At 32.1% G+C, this 25,589-nt stretch overlaps 2 protein-coding genes and 1 long non-coding RNA gene across 4 annotated transcripts; 2 read left to right on the forward strand and 1 right to left on the reverse strand.

The window, feature by feature from the left end:
• Positions 1-6,694: 6,694 nt before the first annotated feature.
• LOC118058960 (squalene synthase 2) lies at positions 6,695-12,261 on the forward strand. Its single transcript, XM_035071772.1, has 14 exons — positions 6,695-7,048; positions 7,151-7,193; positions 7,670-7,759; positions 8,331-8,406; positions 8,585-8,654; positions 9,233-9,376; positions 9,478-9,582; positions 9,754-9,900; positions 10,155-10,230; positions 10,708-10,796; positions 11,347-11,438; positions 11,518-11,563; positions 11,783-11,852; positions 11,939-12,261. The coding sequence occupies exons 1-13, from the start codon at positions 6,854-6,856 to the stop codon at positions 11,849-11,851; spliced, it is 1,242 nt and encodes a 413-aa protein (XP_034927663.1). The 5' UTR covers positions 6,695-6,853; the 3' UTR covers position 11,852; positions 11,939-12,261.
• A 2,583-nt stretch (positions 12,262-14,844) lies between these two features.
• LOC118058961 (SH3 domain-containing protein 2) lies at positions 14,845-18,609 on the reverse strand. The gene is made up of 10 exons (XM_035071773.2): positions 18,369-18,609; positions 17,334-17,456; positions 17,185-17,254; positions 16,933-17,084; positions 16,410-16,511; positions 15,908-16,108; positions 15,731-15,793; positions 15,476-15,628; positions 15,283-15,357; positions 14,845-15,165 (listed from the first exon to the last, which is right to left on the reverse strand). The coding sequence occupies exons 1-10, from the start codon at positions 18,426-18,428 to the stop codon at positions 15,049-15,051; spliced, it is 1,116 nt and encodes a 371-aa protein (XP_034927664.1). The 5' UTR covers positions 18,429-18,609; the 3' UTR covers positions 14,845-15,048.
• A 5,287-nt stretch (positions 18,610-23,896) lies between these two features.
• Positions 23,897-25,511, forward strand: LOC118058962 (uncharacterized). Of its 2 annotated transcripts, none has more exons than XR_012170666.1 (3): positions 23,897-24,305; positions 24,382-24,883; positions 24,978-25,511. It is a non-coding gene; the product is annotated as an uncharacterized lncRNA (long non-coding RNA). The 2 variants fall into 2 exon arrangements; XR_004689255.2 differs by having other exon boundaries at positions 24,382-24,873.
• The last annotated feature ends 78 nt before the right edge of the window (positions 25,512-25,589 follow it).

Genomic DNA, 25,589 nt, shown 5'->3' on the forward strand with positions numbered 1-25,589 from the left:
TTCATGTTAGTAGAAATTAAGTGTTCTTTAACTCTGATTCTGTCATGTAAACTATGAATGTTGCTTATAGAAAACTCATGCAGCTTTACTTAGTAGTTACTAGTTAGAAAATGGAAACTTATGGTAACTAGTAAAAACTAGGAAACGACCTAACCTCTTGTTCTACATCAAGATCAGATGTGAAAATAAAGGGGAACAGCCAAGGAATAAATGCTCCGATGGATGCCACTAACGCTCCGAGTATAGCTCCTATAATCACCAGGGATTTTAGCAGCATTCGAGAGCCTGTTTCATGTCTTAAACCATATATAAAGAACAAAATCACAATCCCGTTTCCTTTTCTTGACAGTGGTGAAAAATATAACAGGAGAAATATCCACAGCATATGAACATTCCGACCTTTTCTGAACTTCTCTCGGTTCCATACAGTAACTCGGGCATGAATGATTGTGCAGCTTAAGAGAAAGGCTCACCCCAGACGACACACATGCCATACATTTGGATTATGACCTAAAGTGAAAGTTACATTGTCAATGGACATATCTATCAGTTATTTTTGCAGAGTGGAAAGGGCTGCTTTGAATTCTAACTACTAACATGAGCAAAACCAACTTGATGATCAGCCACTGTAATTGTTCCCGTAGCTGTCGTGAAATATGTCTTGAGACTGTAAAAGGCCACCTAAGACATGAAAACAACTCAGATTCCTTCTTATTATAATCAAATGCGAGTGTAGTACCAATTTAATTACATAAAAAAAAATGGTTAATCGATGCAGTTTGAGTTGAAAAGAAGAATGATAATCACTCAAAATATTGAAAACTCTTAAAGATAAGCCACGCCTATCAAAATTGGGGGGTAACATGTTAGCTTTACCCTGGAAAACTAACATGTGCGTCCAATGTAAAAGGGCTTGAGATACATCTCAGGGCGTACTTCTTGTAATATATTTTACTCGCTTATCTGGGCTCACAAAGTAATAATATCACTTGAATATAAATTTAAACTAATTTGATTTAGTCAATTCAGCTACAAGATACAACCAGGTTCATATATCCACCGCTAGGGCTGAAATCTCTTCCATTGGAGGCTGAATATCCAAAGCCTTTTGGACTCACCACTATCTATGTTCAAAAAAACCGATTTAAAAAAAAAAACCGAATAAACGATTTAAAAAATTTAAAAAAACCACCCGGTTCGGAAAAAGCTTAAACCGATTGAACCGGACTAAACCGAACCGGTTTAGAATCTAAAACAAAATATAAACTTTGCACCCGGCCCCCACTCCAATAAATTTTTCTGGTTTTTAAGGCTAAAAACTCGGTTCGTTTGAATATATTAACCCGGTTCGTTGAATTTCTGATATCATTAAATTTAGAAATCTCTAAAAACAATGCAAATCATAACTAGCTAGTGTACTGTCAACTGAGCATACTTGCGATGGATTGTCGACTATTTTTTTTTTTTTTTATAATATATTTTTAACATTAGTATAAAAATAATTTAACATCATAAAAAAAAAAAAAAGTAAAGCTTCATTTAGGAATGGATTTCAAACCACAATTCCTAAAAAAATAATTTTTTTATATTTTATATTGTTTTGATGTATTAGTATCAAAAATAATTTTTTTTTTTAAAAAAATATATATATATATATATATATATTATTTTGATATATTTTCAAAAAAAATCTACAAGTAACAGTGTTGAGATGACACATGTCAATCTAGTAATCAAAGAGCAAAATGGATATTCGATGCTGCACTTCATTCTTATTATAACATGGTCTAAGATCAAGCCTCGAAGGTGATTCCTTCGTCCCGTATTATTTTATTACCATGTGTTTGGTACTGTAATGCTTTTTATTTTTTAAATTTATTTTTATTTAAAAATATATTAAAATATTTTTTATTTTAATATCAACACATTAAAAATCATAATAAAATATATTAAAAAATAATTAAATATTAAAAAAAAAACGAACACACGTTGAAAAAAGGAAAGCATCCAATATCAACGGTCAGTTATAATAAGTTAAAGGATCAGTTAACAACGGTCTTCTCAGGGCACCTTATTAACAAATTAGATTCAACTGCAGCTGCCGGTTTAGCCCGTTTGGAAACGCGGTTCAATTTATGTTTCTAAAAATTTTAATTTATTTTTATTAAAATTGAGTGTGATTTATATTTTTTGAATTATTTTGATATGCTGATGTCAAAAATAATTTTTAAAAAATAAAAAAAATCATTGACATGCATTTCGACACGAAAAGTTATTTGAAAAGCAACCACTATCACACTGCCAAACACGCTTTATTGATAAAAAAGGTCGATGTTCTTTTATTACAGAATAAGTTATTACTATATATGATGATCCGAAATTAAAAATCATTGGAAGATACTTGATCAAGCTTGTGATATTATTTTTTCCATATAATCCTAAAAACACACCGTTTATATCGGCTTGGTATATGAAGAAGAATTTAATAAACATCGATGGCAGATTCATGAATTTGGCAATTGAATAACTCGGGATCTCTTCTGGGTTACTACGGTGTGCTGCGATTATCCTCGAGAGCTACTGCATATATTTTTTTATGCATTGTGAGGTTAAAATAGCACCGATAATATCAGTGTTTGGTAGCTAAATGTTATGTTTTGAAAGTATTATTTTACATGAAATTTATCCAGCTACCGTGAGCTGCTTTCCTCACCCACACACACACACACACACATCTGGACTTGGAGAGTTATTTGCTTCAAGCTCAGCTGCAATAAGATACGGTGATTCACCTTCTATTTCTGCTGCTCCAACTCCATCTTCCTCTTGGTTATGGCTCGATGGAGGTAGCCATGGGAACCAAACTGTCCAAGCAACAGCATGGCGGCTTGGTGATTGTGACAGCTACATTAGGAGGCGAAAGACCATCATTCAATCGAATCCCAACAAGCTTTAAGCTATATATAATTCGTCCTCAAATATCCTCCCTTTTAACACTGTTGATTTTTGAGTGAGAATTCCCTGGCTGTTCTGGATACCCTGCTCTTTCACGTCCTTAATTAACTTCTTGTTTTTTTTAGAATAAATTAAGATTTCTCATAATTATTTAGCCAACCCAGTACATGGCAGGTGACGATATTAACATGTGTAGATACAATTAATTATTTAGCCATTAAAACATACCGACGCGCGTTATTGAAAAACAAGAAAACTTTTAATGAAAAGGAAAAAATTAATTAAAGAAATAAATAGACATGATATTTTGATTGTTTAGAAACAGGGTTGATATTGTGTTTTTTTAAAATTTAATTTTTTATATTTTTAAAATCTTTTTAATACGGTGTTATTAAAATAAAAAATATTATTTTTATATGTTTTTTTTTTTTAAAAAATACTTTAAAAAACAACCACCACTATAATTCTAAACACCCTATTAGTAGTTTTAACTATTTATTTAACAATGATACTGTAATTTTTTTTATTTCTCACTTAAACTTAATCAGAAATACCACTCTGTTTTGTATGTCTCTAATAAGTACATGTGAGTCAGATAATGACATGTTTGAGAGTGTTCTTTAAATTATTTTTAAAAATATTTTTTATTTAAAAATATATTAAAATGATATTTTTTATTTTTAAAATTAACAAATTAAATAATTTAAAATTATATAAAAAAATTAATTTGAGTAAAAAAATGAAAAGCCAATTTAAGCACGCCCCAAATAAACCCTAACCACAAGCGAGATTCCAGCAAATCCTTTGTGCTGTTGTTACGTTGCGTGTCACCTTGTCTGAATCAAACCACCTTATCTCCCTTAGCCATCAATTATTAATAAATAGACAGATCACCATCTGCCAGTCAATTTTGCCATTATATTGACATCTTCCGTCCGGGAAAAGAGACAGGGAAGCAAATAAGGAGAATAATTGAATCGCCGCGAATATTAGCAGGAGTTAACAACGGTCTTCTCAGGGCACCTTGTTAACGAACTAGATCCAATAGCGGCTGCCGGTTTATTTATTTATTGGTAAGAATGCTTGATGTTCTCTTATTACAGAATAAGTTCTTACTATTTATGATGATCTGGAATTAAGAATCTTTGGAGGATACTTGATCAAGCTTGTGATGTTGTTTTTTCCATATAATAGTCCTAAAAACGCACCGTTTATATCGGCGCCTTGGTATATTAAGAAGAATTTAATAAACACTGATGGGTTAGATGCATGAACTTGGCAATTGAATCACTCGGGATCTCTTCTGGGTTGCTACGGTGCGCTGTGATTATCCTCGAGAGCTACTGCATATATTTTTTTATGCATTGTGAGGTTGAAGTAGCAACGTACGATAATATATAGTTGTGTTTGGTAACTAAATGTTGTGTTTTGAAATTATTATTTTACTTTATATTTATGAGCTGCTTTCCTCTCTCTCTCTCTCTCTCTCTCTCTCTCTCTCTCTCACACACACACACACAAATCTCTCGTGTTCATTAATAATTTTATAAGAATTTATTTGTTTTAATTTTTTTTGTTAAGGAAAAACAAAATAAACAATGCTGTTATAGGTTTTGAAAAGCACTCTGTTTGATTTTGAAATTTTTTTACAGTCAGTCATCAAGTTTTTAGCTTTTTGAGAACAAAAGCAAAAGCATTCAATTTTAAAATTTCTTTAAAAAAAATAAAAAACAAAACCAAAAGTTGATTTAAAAAAAAAAAACTAATTTCAATATAATCCTGAACAGTTAAAAAACTACATGCCGTGATTAAGCAAAGCGTGAAAGTTCATTGGCCAGTCAAATGAGCATATTTGAGGTATTTTTTTGGGTCATGAATGAATTGAATTAACAAGATTTATATTGTATTTTTTATGCATATTTTTTTGTTAAAAATAATTTTTTGAATGAAAAAAAAATAAATTTTTTTTCAGCCATCATAATGACTGGAATTATCTGTAATTTTTTAATATATATTTTATATAAATTAAATTTAGTTTTAAAATTTAAAAATATCTTGTTTTTTATAATATTTTTAATAGGTGTAATATTGTATAATATTTTTTTTCTTTTCTTTTATTGAATAAATTTTATATATATTTATAATTCAATTTATATTATGAATTAATTTTAATAAATAAATTCAATTTTTGTTACCAATCTAGTTTAAGTTATTACAATTCAAGGTCTAAATTTAGATTCGCAATCCAGCACAATATCTTCTATTTACTTTCTCCCAAGCCAAAATCTCTTCAAGTGCACGTATATATTTGTTAGGCCGGAACGCAATAGATTCCATCAAAGTTGACTTTGTCAATAGCCATTAATTTTAATTACTTAAAGGGTGTTTAAAAGTATAATAATAGTTATTTTTTTAAGTATTTTTTATTTAAAAATATATTAAAATAATATTTTTTTATTTTTTAAAAATTATTTTTAATATTAGCATATCAAAAAATATAAAAACATTAATTTGAAGAAAAAAAATAAAAAAAATTAATTTCTCTTAAAAAAATTAAAAAAAAAAAAAAAAAAAAAACCATTATATTTGTCAAAGTGGGGGGAATTTGGGATGCTGGTTCTCGTGTTGTTGATAAAACAACAATTTTCCATTTCAATTTTAAATCACCACCGACAAAGTTTGACTAGAAAATTAAAAAAAAAAAATCTAACAAATATGTATGAAATAGGTGTAAGACTATCAATACTTACAAATAAATTTTTTTTATATTATTATTAAATTTAATCTAACAATTAACCTTGAGATGAATAGCAAAATTAAAAAATCTGTCCTTTTAGCTGTTTTCTCTCTCAATTAGCAGCATGGTAGAAGAATAGCAAAAATAGCTTTTAAAAAAAAAATTATATTCATATATATATTTATCAAAAAAGCTAAAACCAGCAAAATAACACTAGTAAAAAAATAATCCAATTAAATACAGCTAAGTGAATAAAAATATATTTCAAACTTCTTTAAAAAAAGCATTTTTTTCTTCATCTTCAACATATTTAACTCTTCAGAAAAAAAATTTCATTGGAGTATACAATAAATATATTTATATATATATAATATTCAAAATAGAAAAATAATTTCTTCATCTTCAATATATTTAACTCTTAAAAAAAAAATTCATTAGACTACGCAATAAAATATACACACACACACCATTCAAAATACCATATTAATATTTAAACACTTCAACATAAACACAGGAGATGATATAATGTTCGACATGTCAAATATTTTTTTTTACTTTAATATTAACAGATATACTGACATGATAATGACATCAACACGCCATGTGGCACTAACATGTTATTGAGGCACCACATGACTGACGGCATTGATCATTTTTCACAAAAAAAATGATGAAATTTTAAAAGGCCCACCAAGATAACAGGAGCTTGTAATTTGTGGACTTACATATAGTCGACTTTTATTTTTATATTTTAAAAATATTTATTTTATTTTATTACTTTAAATTTTTTTATGTTTTAATATTATTTTAAAATAAAAAAATATTTAAAAACAACCTCAACGGCCACAGATTGTGTTACACGCTACGATTGCTTGAACTTCGATAAAAACGAATCAGTACGAGTCCGAGAGAGGACAAAAATCGTAACTATTTAATAAAAAAATTCAATACTCACGCGGGACCACGCCCACCACCCCCGCTATAAAAATAATTAAAAAACCTTTCCCTCCTCGCCCTCAACATCACCGAAAAAAACTGACATTTGCCTCTCTGTCCCATCTCCTTTTGGCACGCACAGAAAAGAGCCACCAAAAAAAAAAAGGATTTGTAAACTCTGGGTGGTGATCTCTGATTTGGATTTTGTTTTTGAAAAAATCGAAAATGGGGAGTTTGGGAGCGATATTAAAACACCCAGATGATTTATATCCACTATTGAAGCTGAAAATGGCTGTTAAACATGCTGCAAAACAGATCCCGTCTGAACCTCACTGGGCTTTCTGTTATTCCATGCTTATTCGGGTCTCTCGTAGTTTTTCTTTCGTTGTTCAACAGCTTGGCACAGAACTCCGTAACGCTGTAATTATATTTTACATTACACTTTTTATTGTCTTGCGTTGTTTTGATCGGGGTTTTGTGTAGTAAGTATTTAATAATCTTTTTTTTTTTTTTGGTTTTCAGGTGTGCGTTTTTTACTTGGTTCTTCGAGCCCTTGACACTGTTGGTTTGTTCTTGTTAACCTTGTGCTTTGTCTGTGATTTTTGTTTCTATTTCTGGCAGAGATGCATCCTAAATGTGTTTCGTTGCGTTTTAAGATTAATGATGTAGTGTTTTATGCTGGGCAATTGTTGCTACTTCTTCAATTATGTTTTGATGGATTTTAGAATCGGCGTGTGTCATATTGAGTTTAAAGTTGCTAGCTCTAGAGTTTTTGATATTCTAATAAATGGCTAGTGGAGATTTTAGTTTAGATGATAGTTTTGTAACCGCAGTCCCGAGGTCTTTTTTTTGAAGAAAAAAGAAATTTGAGAGGAGAGAGCTGTTGGTTTTGCTTAGTTAAGGCCTACTGCGAGGAGAAGTTTCCTTGAAGCACTCTGTTTGAATAACACTTGATTTCCACTTAACCGTTGTACTTATTGATGCTATTTTGTTAGTTGATTCATTGTTTTTTGTTAAATGTTTTCGATGATTCCTTTACAGAGGATGATACAAGCATACCTACAGACGTCAAAGTACCTATTCTGATAGCTTTTCACCGCCACATTTATGATCGCAATTGGCATTTCTCATGTGAGTCTTGAAATTTTAGTTTTGATATCCTTGATTCTACAACTTGGAGAACAGTTGACTTGAATAAATTTGTTGCTGAGATCTAGCTTGATAATTTCATCCGTCCAAACTTTACATTTCTTCTCTGTGCAAGTAATTTCTTGTACTGACTAAATAGGGCATCTAGACTATACCAATTTAAGTTAGGATTGGCTCCTATTCTTTTGTTCAATCACAATACAGATTTTAACAATATTTGTTTATAACAACTATAATCAGTTGACATAAGGGTGCTTTGTAATGCCTGCAAATCGTTTGCATTAATGGTCTGCTATAAAATTACGTTCTGATATTACCATTTTTAGTTTGATGACTCAAGTGTCTAGTCCAAGAGCTTGAACATTTTTATAAAATTTGTTTTACATTTATCTCTTACAAACAGTTGATTTATGTCTGAGACAATCTCTCCTCTTTAAGGTAGCCAGAGAAGTTTACTTGTGAGAGGCAACAGTTCCATGGCACCTGTATTTGTAAAATGTAATGTCAATTGAATATTTTTGCTCACTCTAATTTGATTCTTCTTTTGCATAAGGTGGTACCAAGGACTACAAGGTTCTTATGGACCAGTTCCATGATGTTTCAACTGCTTTTCTAGAGCTTGGAAAAGGGTTAGTTCTACCTCATTTTGCCTCCTGTTTGATTACATGCTGATTGAGGATCTGATTGATTCAGGGTCTATATAATGTGCTCTACACTTCTAACAATTCATTGCATCCAATCACAATAGTGTCTGTGTGCCTGTTTCTTCTTCAATAGAAGACTTATGGAACTCAATTTATTCTGCAGTTACCAGGAGGCAATTGAGGATATTACCAAAAGAATGGGTGCAGGGATGGCAAAGTTTATCTGCAAGGAGGTTAGTTATGTGGGGTGTTGGAATGCGGCATTGAATGGTGCATGGATAACTAACTTAAGGAAAAAAGGATTTCTCTAGGTTCCACTACGGAATTGCGTGATACATGATACAAATGCGGGTGTCTGTGTGATTGCATCCATCATGATATCAAAAGTATAATAAATATGCACATGTATATTGTAGACTGTAGTGAGCTCAAGCTATATGCATCACAGGAATCAGGTGCTTGGTTATCAAGTAACCCATGCAATTTTTATTTGGGTCGTGGATAGAAGATGAATAGATTATCAAGAGAATGAAGAATGAATAGCGAAATCTAGAGTATTTAGTCATCCTCCTAGAGATAGCAAAGGACACTAGGGATGGCTGTGTGATCCCTTTGGATGTCAGCTAAAGAAAGTCTTTGAACTCAATAAAATATGCTGACAGAACTATATTCTACCCTACAGGGCTTTAACAGTTTCCTCATTATTCATGTTAATCATCAAATTGCACAAGCTTCGATTTCTTCAGTTTTTCTTAATACAGAATGGAAAATGCTATGTTTATGTGATGCCATTAGACTTTCTCATCTGCAGGTGGAAACCATTGATGACTATGATGAATATTGCCACTATGTAGCAGGAGTTGTTGGACTGGGCTTGTCCAAGCTTTTCCATGCCTCTGAATTAGAAGATTTGGCTTCAGATAGCCTCTCCAATTCAATGGGATTGTTTCTTCAGGTTTGACTATGATGCAAGAGCCATTGATGTGCTTTATCTGCGGGTTAACTTTGTTTGAAATGTAATTCTAACATGTATATCCTGGATTTGATTAAACTTAGAAAACAAACATTATTCGTGATTATCTGGAGGACATAAATGAGATACCTAAGTCACGCATGTTTTGGCCTCGCGAGATTTGGAGTAAATATGTCAACAAGCTTGAGGTTTGCTTCTTTTCCATTTATCGTCTCAACTTTAGTACCATAAACATCCCTTTGTAGCCATTATGTTCAAGAATGATGTAAATATAAGTACGATACTTGAAATGTGACAATGTTATTTTTGGCCTCACCCATCTGATTAACTCTCTCCCTGTTTTTTGTTTTGTGCCTCAGGACTTGAAATATGAAGAGAACTCGGTCAAGGCAGTACAGTGCTTGAATGACATGGTTACCAATTCCTTGATACATGTGGATGATTGCTTGAAATACATGTCTGCATTGCGGGAACCTGCTATATTTCGGTTTTGTGCTATCCCTCAGGTAAGAAATATGCTTGAACTGACCTTTGAAGATATCATTGTTTCATGTCTTGTAATTTGACCACTTGACTCGTTCTTATGCCTTTTCACTTATTCTGCAATTTTTTAAAAAAAATTATCATGTCATATATTTTATTACAAGGTGAAGAAAACTCACAATATTTTTTAGTATAATTGTGTAGTTTTATGTTTAGTGTTAGCTATAATGGATGTTCTGGTGGAAGCTTTCTTCTAATTTGACCCCTCTCCTCCTAGGTCATGGCTATCGGAACCCTAGCAATGTGCTACAACGACATCAATGTCTTCAGAGGTGTAGTGAAGATGAGACGAGGTAAGATTACTTTATAGACTGCATTATTTTCTTGGCATCTGAAACTGGTGGAATGTTATACCAATAACAGAAATTGTTTTGGTGCATGTAAATATCTCATGAAGACTGGAAGGTTTTGATCATTGTTATGTTATCATAAATGTAGAATTGCATCTAGAATGCAAATGCAACATAAGATATCATCTCTCTTTAGAATACAATAAGGTTATTACCAGATGGACCATTCCACAAATACCATTTGTTTGTTTGGGAACTGCATAATTCTCAGACTAAGTAAATCATGCCCCAGCTTGCATATCTCGGATTATTTTTAAAAAATTTACACCCCATCTACCATATCACCCCTGTCCCCTGCTGCTCTTTATTGTACAAAGGATTCTGGCTTGTTAATTAAGTACCTGCATCAAAATAATAAGGCTTGGGTTTTCATAATTCCTTATTCAATGATGTTTAATTTAATGCCAAACCTATTTCTAGGTCTTACCGCTCAAGTTATTCATCGAACGAAAACAATGGCCGATGTCTATGGAGCTTTCTTTGACTTCTCTTGTATGCTGAAGTCCAAGGTATGATGCTTTCCTTAATTCTAACGAAGACATTGCTTTTCCTGGCAAGTTCAAGTATGAAAGTTATATTTATCCTGCTTGTAAAAAACACCGAACCCTATAATGCTTCAGTTTTTCTTGCCAGCTTGTTTTGTGCTCGTTCATCTCATTGAACCTAAGTAGATCTACGCCAGTTAGACTTTCTAGAAAATAATTTCATAGAAGGGAGGTGGTGGAATCTTCCCTAATAATAATGAATATATTTGCTTGTATCAATCCCCTCAGGGTTGATGAACGAGGGGATGAGCAAATGATAGTAGGTTGCCACATTGTTTGCTGTGTGGTGGTAGCCTTTGAGATAGCATATTAATTAACTATGTGGCATCTTAATAACAACAATCAACAACTGTGGTGGTTTTGTTAGATTCGGAAAATGGAAGTTTATGTATAAAGGAGGGAGCTTTTTCACTAGGATGCTACTGAATATTTATGGATTCGATTTTGATCCTCAAGTTTGTTTGCAAAATTTTCTTGGTGCCTATATTGAGAAATGTGCAATTGGATACTGCAGGTTGACAAGAACGATCCTAATGCAACAAAAACATTGAGCAGTCTGGAAGCACTACAAAAAACTTGCAGGGAATCCGGGGCTCTAAACAAAAGGTTTGTCAAGCTATCCTCCGAGCCTTGAATTGTTTTTTTGTTATTTTATTGGGCTGACATTCTTTCATGCTTCTACCAGGAAATCTTACATACTTAGGAATGAGCTAAAATATAATTCTGTTCTGGTGAGTTCTGCTGAATTGTCAACCGGATTTCCTCTTGTGTAGCCTGGTTGAAACTTTGTTGTTCAAAACAATTTATTTATTTCCATTTTTTTTCCTGTCCGTTTCAATCCTACTGATTAATCTACAGTTGAATGACTATATGCATCTCCTATGCTTTGTGGGTTGATCCAAGAATTTCAAATGCGAATATCATCTGATTTCTTTTATCATCTAATGCAGATCATCCTCCTCTTCATTATGTTGTCTATTATTTTTGCTTATCTCTCTGCTAACCGATCAAGTTACTAGGGTAAGTTGTGCCAGAAAAAGAAATTATTGATTGGATTTGATATCATGGTAATGATTTTCTAAAAAACTTTGTATGTTGATGCGCAGGATGGTCGATTACTTGAATTCCCCAGTGTGCATATGGATGATGGCTGGCTTCACAAGCGCCTGCTCTATTCCATGGAAGCTGCTTTTATTATAATTGTGTAACCTTATAATGGCTACAGTTTAAACTCAGAGTGTATGCAGTATTAAAATGTTATTACAGTTCCCATAGCTTCCAATCCCTTATAGTTGTAATTTATAATGCACCTGTAGTCTTTATCAGCCATTCAGGACTCTCGAGCGTAGAACTAAGGTCCTCTTTGGTTGTTATCGTAGTTCTTTTGTGGATGAAGCAATAATACCAACTTGAGGTTTTTCGAGTTAAACAGCAGCTGTTGACCCTCTGTTGAGCAACAATGTCCACCCCTAGGGGACCTTGTCTCTTCCTGTTACTCGTCTTCCGGTGACGAGGGACTGATTTCTGATCTGCCCTTATTTGAGGTAATATGGCCTCGAGTCTTGTGACACAGCAACGATATGCCAGGGAGAAGCAGCAAGGGCAACATGAAAATCCCAGATAGGATTGTCCATAGGATGAAAGATTCGTCTTTAAGAACTCAGCGGTGGCCATCTCCATGATCATAGCTACTCTTCTTTCTCGTTTCTTTTGGGCTTAGGCCACGTTTCTAATAGAAAAAACTAAAAAAACATTTTTAAGAAAAAAAAAATATAAAAAAAACTTCTCGAAAAGCATGTTTCAGTAGAAAATTAAAATTTTCAATTTCAACATGTAAAACGAGGGCATTGTTACTGTCAATTAATTATTTATGCCCATTCCAAAAAAAAAATGTATTCGCAGGTTTTTAATTTTTTTTCAGAATAAATTAAAAAAAGTAGAGATGGAAACTTCAATACAAAACTTCGATACGTTTTCTATATATGTCTATCTTCATTTGCTACTTTCACTGCCCTTGTTAGAAATGATGAACAAGCTCGCTAGATCACATGAATCATCGTTAGTACACAAGACTTTTCTTTGAGACAGGATCCGCCAAGCTAGATGACTATTTATACATGGGAGGAATCAAGTTCACTCTTCAAGCCAACTATTTTTTTTTTTTTTTCACTTTTTAAAAATTCGTTATATACGTGTGTGTGTTTGAGAAGGGTTTTGATTTGTTGATTTTAACATGTACGTGTTTGGTTTATTTGTTTACCTTGTATATTTTAAGCTGCGCATGTTTTTAGTTGATTTAAATATTATAGTTTTTCTTAAATGGTGTTCAAATATGATGTAAAAAATATTATGGCTGTCTAGTTAAAATGCAAGACTTGGAGTAAACATGTTGACTTGTCGAGGTGTGTTTATGCTAAAATCTATCATCAAACCTATTCTTGGCTGAAGTCTATGGTGTTTTCTATGACTTTTCCTGTACGCTGAAGTCCAAGGTGTGATGCTTCCTTTAATTCTTAAACAACATATATTTTCCTAGCAAGTTGCTGTGGGAAAGTTAAGTTTACCCAACTTGTCGTATCAGCTACAAGATAAAATTTCAGTTCTGCTGCCAGCCCGCCTTTTGGACTAGTTTGATTCCCTTAAACCTTTTCACCATATCTCCACTTCTTTGTTACATTGAATAGAGGATGGTTGTGCTTATTGGAAACACACAATCGACCCTCACATATTGACATGAGTGATCCTAATGCAACAGAAACATCGATCAGATTGGAAGCGATACAAAAAAACTGCAGGGAATCTGGGTTTCTAAACATAAGGTTTGTCAATGTAACCATGGTGGATGTGGTTTTCTGTTTTTTTTTTTCCTTTTTGGCTGACGTTCGATTCTTGTTTCCGCCAGGAAATCTTACGTAATCAGGAATGAGCCCAAATATAGTTCTGCTGTGTTGAGTCGTTGTTCAAAGCAATTTACTTGCTAAATGCACGCCCAAGTGGTGTCCTATACTTAAGTTTCTTTTTTCCCGGTCTTACTTTACATGTAGATGCACATATGCTTTCTGGCTTAAGAATATCGACTGTTTTCTCTCATAATCTCAATGCAGGTTGTCCTACTTTTTGTTACGTTGTCCATCGTTTTTTATCGTCTCTCGGCCGACCAATTATCAAGTAAGAAGGGTCAGTTTTGCTACGGAAATAGCTAAATATGGGACTCATTATTGTGATAAACGTTTTTGTTGGAAACCAGGCTTCATTTGTCCAGGATGGTTGATTTTCTAAAATTCCTCTTCAAGGATGATGGCTGACTACACCGAGTGCTTGACTTCTTCTGCCGAAGTTTCTGTTTTATGATGCTTGAGTACTTGTAATGGCCACATATAAGAGTGTGTTTGACAGTGTGATAATGATTGTTTTTCAAATAATTTTTCGTGTTAAAATATATATTAATAATTATTTTTATTTTTTAAAAATTATTTTTGACATCAGCACATCAAACAATCCAAAACATATAAATTATATTAAATTTTAATAAAAAAAAAATTGAATTTTTTATGTTTGTTCTGTTCTCGTGTATCCTACATAAAAATGGACTGTTAAATTTTGACCAGAACTGGAGTTGCCTTCGGCCTCTATTGTCATCCCGACTTTCTGGCCTGGCGGGATTTTCGAGGCGCTCCTCCAAGAGAACAGGAAAGTAGTCGCTAAATCTTCTACAGGGTCATCCCGGTCAGTTTGGAGAAGCTATGGCTTTTACATGTAGCTATGGCTTTTGAAAGCTACAGATTATAGGTTTAAAAAAAATCACATGAAAATAGTTATGATATTAGTTTTAAAAGTATTATCAAACACTTGAAAATCCCCATAACTAAAATGTTGATTCCTAAACAGGCAAGTAGTTTTTGAAAAGCTACTTATAAGTGACATACAACTGGCGAAAAAGGAGGTCTTCGCGGTCATACAGAATATCAATAACTCGGGTCAAAATCTTAATGCTATTCGTTGCACAGAATAATTAAAAATAATAAACAAGGCATTTATATATCAATATGATCACGAGGTAAAATCAGTACGTATATCACAAGGAAAGCGACGGCCTCCGATTTGCAACAATTTTTCCCCCTTGATCATCGATCCACAACAATCATTCTCCGCATTTGAGAACATGCAGAGTGTAGAACATACACTCAATACAAAATCATCAGCCCGGAAGAAAACTCTAGAACACTTCAGCTACTTTGCTGGCAAGGACACGATCCCTTCTTTCAATGTACCCATATGGGAACCAGCCTGCTTTACCTTTGCATTCCCCTTCAGCCCAGCCATTGTTTGTCACCTGTCGAGAATGCATGGCAGAATATTAAACCTTGCATGGATTTTGGTTGACATAAAATAAAATATCTGAAACATAATTTTTTTTAAAAAATAAAAGTAGTTTCAGAAAGCTCTAAACCTTTCGAACAACAACATAGTCACCAATTGACAAAGTCAGCTCCACATCAGATTGTCCTTGATATGAATGCATGACCTGCAATAAAAAAGCAAATAAATGGCAGAAAATAAATAAAAACATGCAAGCAACATCAAGGTCCAATTTTGTAAGAATATAAGGTAACTTTAACAGCATGATAAATTCAATTACTAACCTCCCCTAAAAAGTAACCGATGCTGTCCGTTGTTCCGTTATGTGCTTGGGAAGCATACATGCCGTTCACTTCTTCATATGATGGAGGTGGAGGCATGCTGTTCTCTGCACTTGGGGTGGGAGGCGCTTCAATTCGTTGTCGTTCTGATGTCATCTATTAATAGCAAAAATGTGGATTATGATCCAAATAAAGGCAAATACAAAAAATTAGGATTATTCCGTTCCAATTCAGGCCTGGTAAAAGGACTTCAAATACCTCTCCTTCAATCTGATCTAGTATCTGAAGGACTCTCTGGTGATAAGCACGTTCGGCTTCAACCTTCAAATTAGAACATGAATCAGAGAAGGATAAACTTTAAATCTGACCTCTTCCCAACACATAACTCATGACTTGGTTGAATCCATAGTAGAGATAAGGGATCATTCACATTACCATAGCAATAAGTCTCTGAAGAGTTAACCTCTGTTGTTGGGCTTCAACAGCAGCCATTGCTGCAGCCGCTTCCTTCCCCAATATTGACATGTTTGACTTCAGATCTTGCAGCTTTGCTTCTGCAGATTCTAACTTCATTGCAAGCTCAGGACTGCCTGGCATTTCTCTCACTTTTGCCTGCCGCTTGGAAACTTCAATAGCCTGTCTAGGTTCAAATGAAGGGTAACTAAACAACTTTGGAGAAAGAATAGCCCATACACCATGATAATTATGCTGTGAACTGCACTTGAATTGATTCATGATCATTGATATTTAGATCAGAAAAAGAAGAACAATTGATAATTCTCTAGGGAACACAAAAGTCAAAGGAAGTTGAATAAGAATCATGCAAGTAAAAGGAACATCAAATCTAGCAAGTAAATCTCAGGAGCAATTCAAAACAAGATGCCCATTGAATCATACATTTCAAAAACTTGGTAAAGAGAGCGATATTTCAGTATACCTGAGCTTCTGCTTCTTGTCGCATCCTGTCATAACGTTGAGCAAGATGTCGCGCATCTTCCAATGGAGCTCCCATTACCATAGCTCTTAATGGCTCAGCTACCTAATAATAAAAAACAGTCAATGCCATACCAAGAGCATGATAAAATGCTCTGTGAATAACAAGGATGATGATGAAGAAAATATTAAACATGGAGTAAAACAACAGTCTTGAGACACCTCAGTTCTTCCACTTAATTATAAGTATTTGAGATCGGTTTTAATGTTTCATAATTCTTCAAGTGTTTTGGATTTCAGGCATAATCTTTACCCATTTAATGCTTTCTTGACACTTATTTGTATGATTTACTAAAAGTCCAGTATGCAAACTAATAAAAACCACTTGCAGCTTTGCAAGGCAATGGAGCACAGTGCAATCAGCATAGGAAAATGAGACATACATAAGCTCATTAATAATATTTAAATCAGCTCATTTGTAGTGATGAAAGATGCAGGTATGTGGAAATTTGTGTTATAGATCAAACCTGTGTACCAAGAGCTTTCAGCAGATTCCCACGTTCCTTCTCCATCTGAGCACGGGCACGACCATAATTCACTGCAGCCTTTGACAATGTATTACCACTAGTACATGTATTTTCGGCACCATATTTCCTGCTATCTTCTGAAAACTTTGTTCCTGTAGAACAAAATGAATTTATATAAAAGACCACATTACCTTCTTGGATTTCAATATATATGATACTACAGGAATAACATCAAGATTCCCACCATCCCACCTATTTCAACTTGTTTGGATCCTGTGACAATATATCCTTCTACACCACGAACAATATCCCGTTGAAAATGCTGAAAACAAACATATGACATTCATAAGTCAACGACTAAAAGAAAGGGAGAACAATATGCCATAGGAGGACTGGATAACCTTGCCAGCACGTGTTGATATGTAAAGCCTCTCAAGTTTCTGGTGCTGATGGAGTTCTGCTTCATCAGTAACAAGTGTGTCTGAACCTCCATATCCACTAGCCCCAAACTGCTTGAGAACAGCCTGAAATCACACCCAGCATAATCAGAACACTGGTTTTGTGGAGCAAACTACTACAATGTGGAGAAAATAAAATGCAGTGCTCCGTGAAGACATGCACCCTAATTATGTCAAGCTGAGGAAACACCATCAAATGTATAAAACCCAGTGGAGCTTCAGATTGATGTTCCAATACCAAAGCACGTAGAAATTGAAACTTGCATCGCAATAAAAAAAGTCTGTTACATGCATGAATCTTATTGCAAGACCCACAAAGAAAAAAAATCTCAAATCAAAATCAAAAGGGTAAATGAAATGGAGCTTCAACTTGATGGGTTAGTATCAAATTACAAAGTTACACACTAAAACAAGCATTTCGATCGAAAGAACTAGATTACAAGCACCATTGGAAGTGGCGTAAAACATTTCCTTACTGAATCGTACATTGTAAATTTGAAGTAATTTCACCTTCCATGCATAAAAACAATCACTTTATTCTCTCTTCATTTTCACTCCACCAAATCAAACTCCTTTAAACTTATAAAAATAAAATCCTAAACCTTAGCAAAATCCTCATGAAGCAAGAAATCAATTAACGCAAACAATCTTCCCTAGAAGCTTTCATGTTTACTAACACCTACATTACATTGAACATTCTCAAAAACCCACGAAAAGACTTCAGATAATAATCCAAGACTGCAATTTCCAGCTCCCGTGCATAATAACACTACACAGATTTAACCAAATCAATCAAATTCGCAAAAGATTTGACACGATCTTTCTCATTCCTAATCCCATGAGACAACATGTTTACCAAAAAACAATCAGAAATGATAAATCGAAGGCTAGAATAAATAAATAAATTGATATTGAGCTGAAAAAAAATGGAATTTTAAACTTGGATCTAGAATTTCAGGGTTTGAATTGGAGGGATACCTGTTGTTGCTTAGCGACCTGTTCCCTAAGTTTCGTGGCTTGTTTTCGTATCGCTTCCATTCAATGAAGAGGGATTGAAGACTTTTAATCGGTTTTGAAGAGGTGAAACCAAACGGGGTGTTACGAGAGGGAGAGAGGTTTTTGAAAAGAAAGAAGGAAGGGGGTTGTCGTCGTTGTTGTTATTGGCCACTTTGGTAGCCAGCCTCCTTTGGAGCTTCCAACGGCAGACATTTGTGTCATTTCAAAACACCCAAAATTATGATGCTATGCCTGCGCCCGTTCTCATTTTACCTTTCTTGAGCCCCTTTTTATTGAGATGCATTTTAATACGTTTGATTTGAAAAATATTAAATTATTTTTTTAATATTTTTTTAAATTATAATGCATTCATATTAAAAATAAAATATATATTTAAAAAAAAAAAAATTTTAAAAAGCATTATGATTCACAATAACAAACACACTTTACTTGATCAAATAAAAAAATATTAAGGGCTAAATCATGTCTAAAGTTATAATAAGTAGAATTTTAATGAGTTGATATAAATATTTTATTTTTTATTAAATTAAAAAAATAAATTTAATTTTAATATGTAAAATCTTGTTGAAAAATCCCTACATAATAAAATAATAAAAAAAAAAAAGAGTGGAGGGTAGAAATAAATCTAATGAACTATGCTACTCCTCAAAAAATAGCAATTTGTCTATGTAAACCTATGTTGATAGGAGCACGTGTTGTGTAGGGAGTTCAAATCCCGTGACGCCGTGAAAGAGTGATACACAGTAACTAACTCGTAAGAAAATGAATAACCTCTCTTTAACTAACTCAAAGATGCAATTAGCAAGTGATTGAAAAGGTTGCTATTTCAGACAAGCCCGGAGAGAGGTTAGGGGTTGATGCAGATTAAAGGTATTTGTCTCCCTACAATTACACTACTTTACGTATAGAAAATGCTGCTCCAGTTTGAAAACACGGCCTACCTATATTTTAAAAAAATTAATTTTTTTTATTCAAAAATAATTTTTTATATATTTTAGATTGTTTTCATGCGCTTAATCTAAAAAATAATATTTTAAAAATTAAAAAAAATTATTTTAATATATTTAAATATAAAAAATACTTTGAAAAGCAATTACACTTCTTAACATGTTGAATCTGATTTATTTACTAAGTCAATTTATATCTCATCAACTTAAACTTTATCTTTTACATCAAACTATATTATAGTTGATATTGTTAAATAGAGTTAATCGTACAAGGCAATCCATATTTGGATCGCGAGATCCAATTTTATTTTTTAAAAAAATTAAAAGGATGTATTTTTATTATTTTTTTTAACAATTCTAAAACAATGTTATATTAACTTGGTCAATCTTTTTAACTAATAACCTGAGTTTTGGAATGCATCATGTGTCTGGTTGGGTATTATAATTGTGTCTAAAAAATATACATCACTTTACAAAAGAAAATCATGCCTGGATTTTTTTTTTTTACAAGGGTTATTTCATGTATATGTTTTTATAATTATGTCTAGCATTGCAATGAACTGCAGCCAGCAAAAATAAAGGGGTTTATGTTTATGATTTTCTTATACAATTCCAATTTATTGGATTGGCGATTGCATGCTAAAAGCAAGGAAGAGAAGGGTGCCCGTATACGATTTGTCGTCACGTGTTGCCGCACTTCGTGTTGGCGTCAACTTTTATTCCTGTGATGCCATTTTAGATCTTGTATTTTAAAAATATTTTTAAAAAAATTTAAATTTTTTTTAAAATAATTTTTTTATATATTTTCAAATGATTTTGGATGTGTTGATATCAAAAATAATTTTTAAATAATAAAAAAATATTTTAATATATTTTCAAATAAAAAATACTTTAAAAATAATTAATATATATTTTAAAACACTCTGTGAATTATATATATATATATATATATAAGCCTATATTGACTATTTAGTGGGTGTTAGCAAGCGCGTAATTTAATTGTATTTTAAAAAATAATTATTATCATAATCATATAAACCCTTTTTGATCCAGATTAATAGATACACAAAAAGATTTCAAAATCTTTACTTTTCCAAAAGTAAGAGAGAATTGAATGTGACAATTATATATCTAATAATTTTTTTAGCAAAGCAATTTCAAATCTCAATTATTTAAGTTTACTAGATTGCTATTTATTCAAAAATTATTTTAATTTAATAGCTTAAATTTATAAATAAAGTTTCAGGAGATGATTTATATTATTGTCTAACACACCTTCTCAAATGAAAGTTTTTTAGGTTTGAAACTTGCACAGGTCCATATTATCTTGTATTTAATTTTTATCAAATAAATAAAAATAGCGATATTCAAACTCGTGATTGCTTGACCATCAAGATTCTGATACCATATCCAAGAATCATCTTAACTTAATAATTTAGGTTTTTAAATAAGATTTTAAAAAAATAATTTATATTATTATCTGATATTATCCAACTAATTAAAGAAAAGTGTTCTTATGATGCGGTTTTCAAGAAATAATAAAATTTAATAACAGAGAAAAAAAATAAATCACCGTGGGTTAATCGTTGAGGTGTCCACTTTCTCTACGAGCTTAATTGATTATCTAAACGAGGATCGGTAATTCACCATGGATAAACACTGTTATGAGATAATTTTAAAGTTTCCATACTTCCTTGGCATATTTTAGAAAACCCCATCAGCCGACATACATATAAATTTATGATATTTATTATGAACTTCGCATGAAATTAAGAATATTGTCAAAGTATCATGGATTTGATGCGATTGATTGTTGACAAAGCTTGAAACACACCTTTTCTTAATCGTCCAAAGGAAGCTTGTTTGCATGGAATCTATTAAAAATGTTGGCAACTTGGCATGTGCAGTACTCATCAATGTTCTTATTTCCAGTGTCGGTTATTTTTTATTTTTTTAAAAAAATAAATTAATTTTTATAATGTTTTTAGATTTATAATAAATTTTAAAAAATATTATTTTAATACAGTAACAACTCCTAGTAAACCCGTTGTTTTTTTTTTTTTTTTCGTTTTTAATTTATTGTTTTGGTGAATAGAATCCGAGAATCATATAATTATAATCTAAGTGCACTTCTCAATGGAGACATCATTTGTGGTGATGGAGGTGTGGCTGATAGCTGGTTTTTGCAGATATTTTTATAAAAAGAATTGTCATGATTTTTCATTATAATAAAGTTGAAGGTTCGCTTACAGCATACTTCCATGCTTACATAATTTCTGTAGACCGCGACATCCTTTCTTGCTTGTCTTTTCCACCCTGCTAAAGTTCAAAGCAATTCTTGATTTTTCCCTCTCTCTCACTTGTGCACGAGAAGAGAACCAAGGACGAGTGGACCTAATTTCCCCTCCGCTAAGGCTGCGTCTATTTCTTAAAAACGAATTTCTATAAAACTTGTTTATTTTTTTATATTTATTTGTTATTAAAAAAATTAATTAACAGAAAAATATTTTTACAGTAAAATAAAAATTTAACTTAATTTTCAAGAAAGTGTTTTCTTTTTATTTTGAGCAAAAAAAACACTTTACGAAAAATTGTGAAAAATTTAAGTGTCATATTATTTGCTAATTATATCAAATTTGGTCCTCAAATTTTTTATTACTATATATATTTTGTTTTGAATATTTATTTTTCAATTTCATCCATTAGAATTTAATTTTTATATTAATTTTGTTATTTATTTTTACAATTATTATTTGCTTTTCCCTTATCATTTTTTAATTGAAATTTTTTATCTATCAAATTTGATTCTCATTCTTTTGATTGTTACTTATTTTATTTGAAATAATTTATGAAATGTTAATTATTATTATTTTAATTTCTTCATCTTTTTTTTATTTATTTTTAGATTTGATATCTATTATTTTGATTATTATTTATTTTATTTGAGATAATTTATGAAATTATATATTTTTTTCAATTTTATTCTCATTCAACTTTTATTCTGTAAGATTTTTTTCTCATTATTTTAATAAACTTAAAAAAATAAAATATTAATAAGTTATTTTTCAGCTTCATTTTTTAATATTAAAAAGTGTTTTACAACTTATTTTTCATTATACTACTAAATATTAAAAAATAATTTATTTTTTAAAAATTTATTTTTTTATAATTCACTTTACAAAAAAAAACTTTCGAAGTAAATAAACGACCAAAGTCCTCCTATATTTTCCTGTAGGTGAGATTTGGTCCATTATTGCTTTGTTCTTGCCTAATGCAAGGTTATAAAACCCAATTCTAGTGGACACGTGTGCGTGTAGATGTAATTAAGTGCATTTCATGGGAGGAGGAACGTTAAGGTAATTAAATTTGGTGCATACAAAATTGTGTACTTCCGGACTGAACATATGCTTCAAGTGATAGTAGGCGGTTCGATTATATATATACATACACAATACAATCTCGGCCATAATATCTGGTGGCGAAACCAAATTGGAAAGTGCTATTCCCACACTCTGATGTCTATTCGCACACCCATTATTTGTTGGTGGACGAAATTATCCTTTAACTTCAGAATAGCTTCAAGTGTGCTTCGTGGAGGCCAGTGATACTCTTTTAATTTAATTAATTATTTACCCGCGGTGTCTCTCTCTCTCTCTCTGATAAGTATTATATTTGTTTGTTTTTATATTTTAAAAGTATTTTTAAAAAAATTTAAAATTTTATTTTATTTTATTAGGTGTTTTTATATTATTTTAATGTGATGGTATTAAAAATAATTTTTTTAAAAAATTTTAAAAATATTATTTTATTATATTTTTAAATAAAAAATATTTTAAAAAATAATAATTATTATATTTTAAAAACATCTGATAAAAACGGAGGTGTAAGTAACTATCAAACATCTCAAAGCCCACCTTTTTATATTTGTCTGGTGCATGCTACAGAAATGAAAATCTCCCCCTTTTTTCTTCTTTCTTAATGAATTGCATTCTGCACAACTTGATCAGATTGTATATGACGGTTAAACCGTATTTTTAAAAAAAATTGATTTGTTTTTATTTTAATTAATTATTTTTATTTTTTAAAATATATTGATATTAAAAATAAAATTTTTTAAAAAATATTATTTTAATATATTTAAAAAATAGCTTTAAAAAATAAATTCTATTACATTTCCTAACAAAAAAAAAAAAAAAAGAAAAAAGAAGAGGGATACGATTATGTTCGGTTGCCCAACATAAACCATCGAGGTTCATGTTTTAAGCATGAAATCCATTGAACTCGTGACTTTTTTTTCTTTTTTTTTTTTAATTCCCTTTCCCAATTGACACCCATCGTAAAGAACCAAACCAAACTATATAGTAACTTCTCGAAAGTAACTTGTAGAAATCCCAAATTGTTTAGTTTAAGGTTTGGTTTAGTAGATTCAGTTTTTTTTTAAAAAAAACATTATTCGGTTGAATTTTTTTCTCCAAGCTGAACCATTTGATCCTACACGAAAGAAAGAAAAAACTCCAAATTACTATTCCTTGTATGCTCCTACACTCTCCATACAAAACGCATCACCAAAACCACCAAAAAACTAGTATATGCCGCGAGAAGTGTACTCTTCGGCTTGCATTGTCCCTTTGCTACTCTCAGAAACGAGTCAAATCCACCTCTCAGTCTCCCCAGATGCTTGCTCCACGAGAAGACATTCAGACAGATAAATCCCCATCTCACCAAACTTCAACATTATAGCACAGTTAAAACCAAGCAGAAAACGCGCACACTCAATCAAATGGGACAATCCCATGATCTTTACATATAAGTTACACTGTTTTACCTCTTGGGGTTTTATATATGTTTTAGTTGTCCAATGGCTTCTTTATGGAGTCCTGGCATTTTGCTTGTTCTTCTTCTTGCTTTTCTGCTGAAGACTTTGCCCCTCGTGATTCTTGCTAAAAGCAATGTAAGTTTCTCTACTTGAGTTCAGCTCTTGTTTGTTTCATGGATTTGTCTGCGTCTGATCTTTTTGGTCTTAACAGGTTTACATTGTGTAAATGGGAGACAAGATCCATGACGAGCTTGAGCTGGTTCAAGAGTCACACCATGAGCTTCTGTCTGATATTGTTGGAAAGTTTTATTTCCGACACTTCATAATCTCTATTTCCATTTTTAATCTATCAATGTTACCTTAAATATGTTCAATTTTACTATTACATTTACCTTCTAAACGTTCAATTTTTATCTTTCTTCGTATGGTCATAGGAGTATTGAATGATTTTGTATGCTTTTGGCTTTCTTTGCTTTTGCTTTATGAAATTTCAGAATTCATATGCGCAAAATGTGTTTCACCGTTTTTAGCTTTGAATGCATTATTTGTGAGATTTGAATTGGCAGTAAAGAGAAATTAGTACCTTGTGGTATGGATTTTGACAGCAAAGAAGCTGCAAAGGAATCAATTCTATAAAGCTACAAGCATGGATTTTCAGGATTTGCTGCAGTGTTAACCGAGTCCCAAGCCAAGCTTATTGCAGGTGTTACAATGTTGGTGATCTTTGAAATCCATTTTCCTAGTCTAATTTTTTACTTCCAACAAGCCCCTGCAATTAATTCTCTCTTTGTTGATGCACCAACACAGATTTCCCTGGAGTTGATGGTGTTGTTCGAAACAGAATTCTTCGTTCTCAGACAGCTAGGAGCTGGGATTTTCTACACATCAAGCCTCGAGTTGTGGGTGGAACTCTTTCAAAGGGGCATTCTGGTGTGGGTTCCATCATTGGTGTCATGGACACAGGTCAGTGGGAAGACGCAGGCATCATTGTTGGTTTAGACAATTTACATGATTTCTTGTCTTACTTTCTTGTTGCAGAGGTATATGGCCAGAGTCAAAAAGCTTCAGAGATGAGAGTATGTCAGAGGTGCCATCTCGTTGGAGAGGGACATGCCAGGAAGGAGAGGGATTTAATCGCATGCATTGCAATAGGCTAGGGCTCATATTTTCTTTCTCTACAGGGTTCACTGTACTTTTAAACAGATTTGAGATTTTTAGACATGTCAATAGTAAGTAGCTATTATTGTTGATCTTAAATTCTGGTCATAAGAATTACATGATGGCTCTGCTTCGAGGAGATGGTTGACTCAAACCGAAGAGGATTAGACTTTAAGTGACTGTTTGAGAATACATAAAATAATATATTTTTATTTTTTAAAATTAATACATTAAAACAATCTAAAAAAAAACTTAATTTGA

Source organism: Populus alba, chromosome 9, assembly GCF_005239225.2.
Source record: "Populus alba chromosome 9, ASM523922v2, whole genome shotgun sequence".
Classification (NCBI taxonomy): domain Eukaryota; kingdom Viridiplantae; phylum Streptophyta; class Magnoliopsida; order Malpighiales; family Salicaceae; genus Populus; species Populus alba.

What these genes read in the sequence shown, in the direction of transcription:
- LOC118058961 (XM_035071773.2), bottom strand. Translation starts at nt 18,428, where the DNA reads ATGGAAGCGATACGAAAACAAGCCACGAAACTTAGGGAACAGGTCGCT. An exon ending in GACAAGAAGCAGAAGCTCAG is followed by an intron (nt 16,109 to 16,409) that starts GTATACTGAAAT and finishes GAACCTAGACAG; the next exon opens with GCTATTGAAGTTTCCAAGCG. An exon ending in TAGATCAGATTGAAGGAGAG is followed by an intron (nt 15,629 to 15,730) that starts GTATTTGAAGTC and finishes TGCTATTAATAG; the next exon opens with ATGACATCAGAACGACAACG.
- LOC118058960 (XM_035071772.1), top strand. Translation starts at nt 6,854, where the DNA reads ATGGGGAGTTTGGGAGCGATATTAAAACACCCAGATGATTTATATCCA. An exon ending in TGTAGTGAAGATGAGACGAG is followed by an intron (nt 10,231 to 10,707) that starts GTAAGATTACTT and finishes ACCTATTTCTAG; the next exon opens with GTCTTACCGCTCAAGTTATT. An exon ending in TCCGGGGCTCTAAACAAAAG is followed by an intron (nt 11,439 to 11,517) that starts GTTTGTCAAGCT and finishes TGCTTCTACCAG; the next exon opens with GAAATCTTACATACTTAGGA.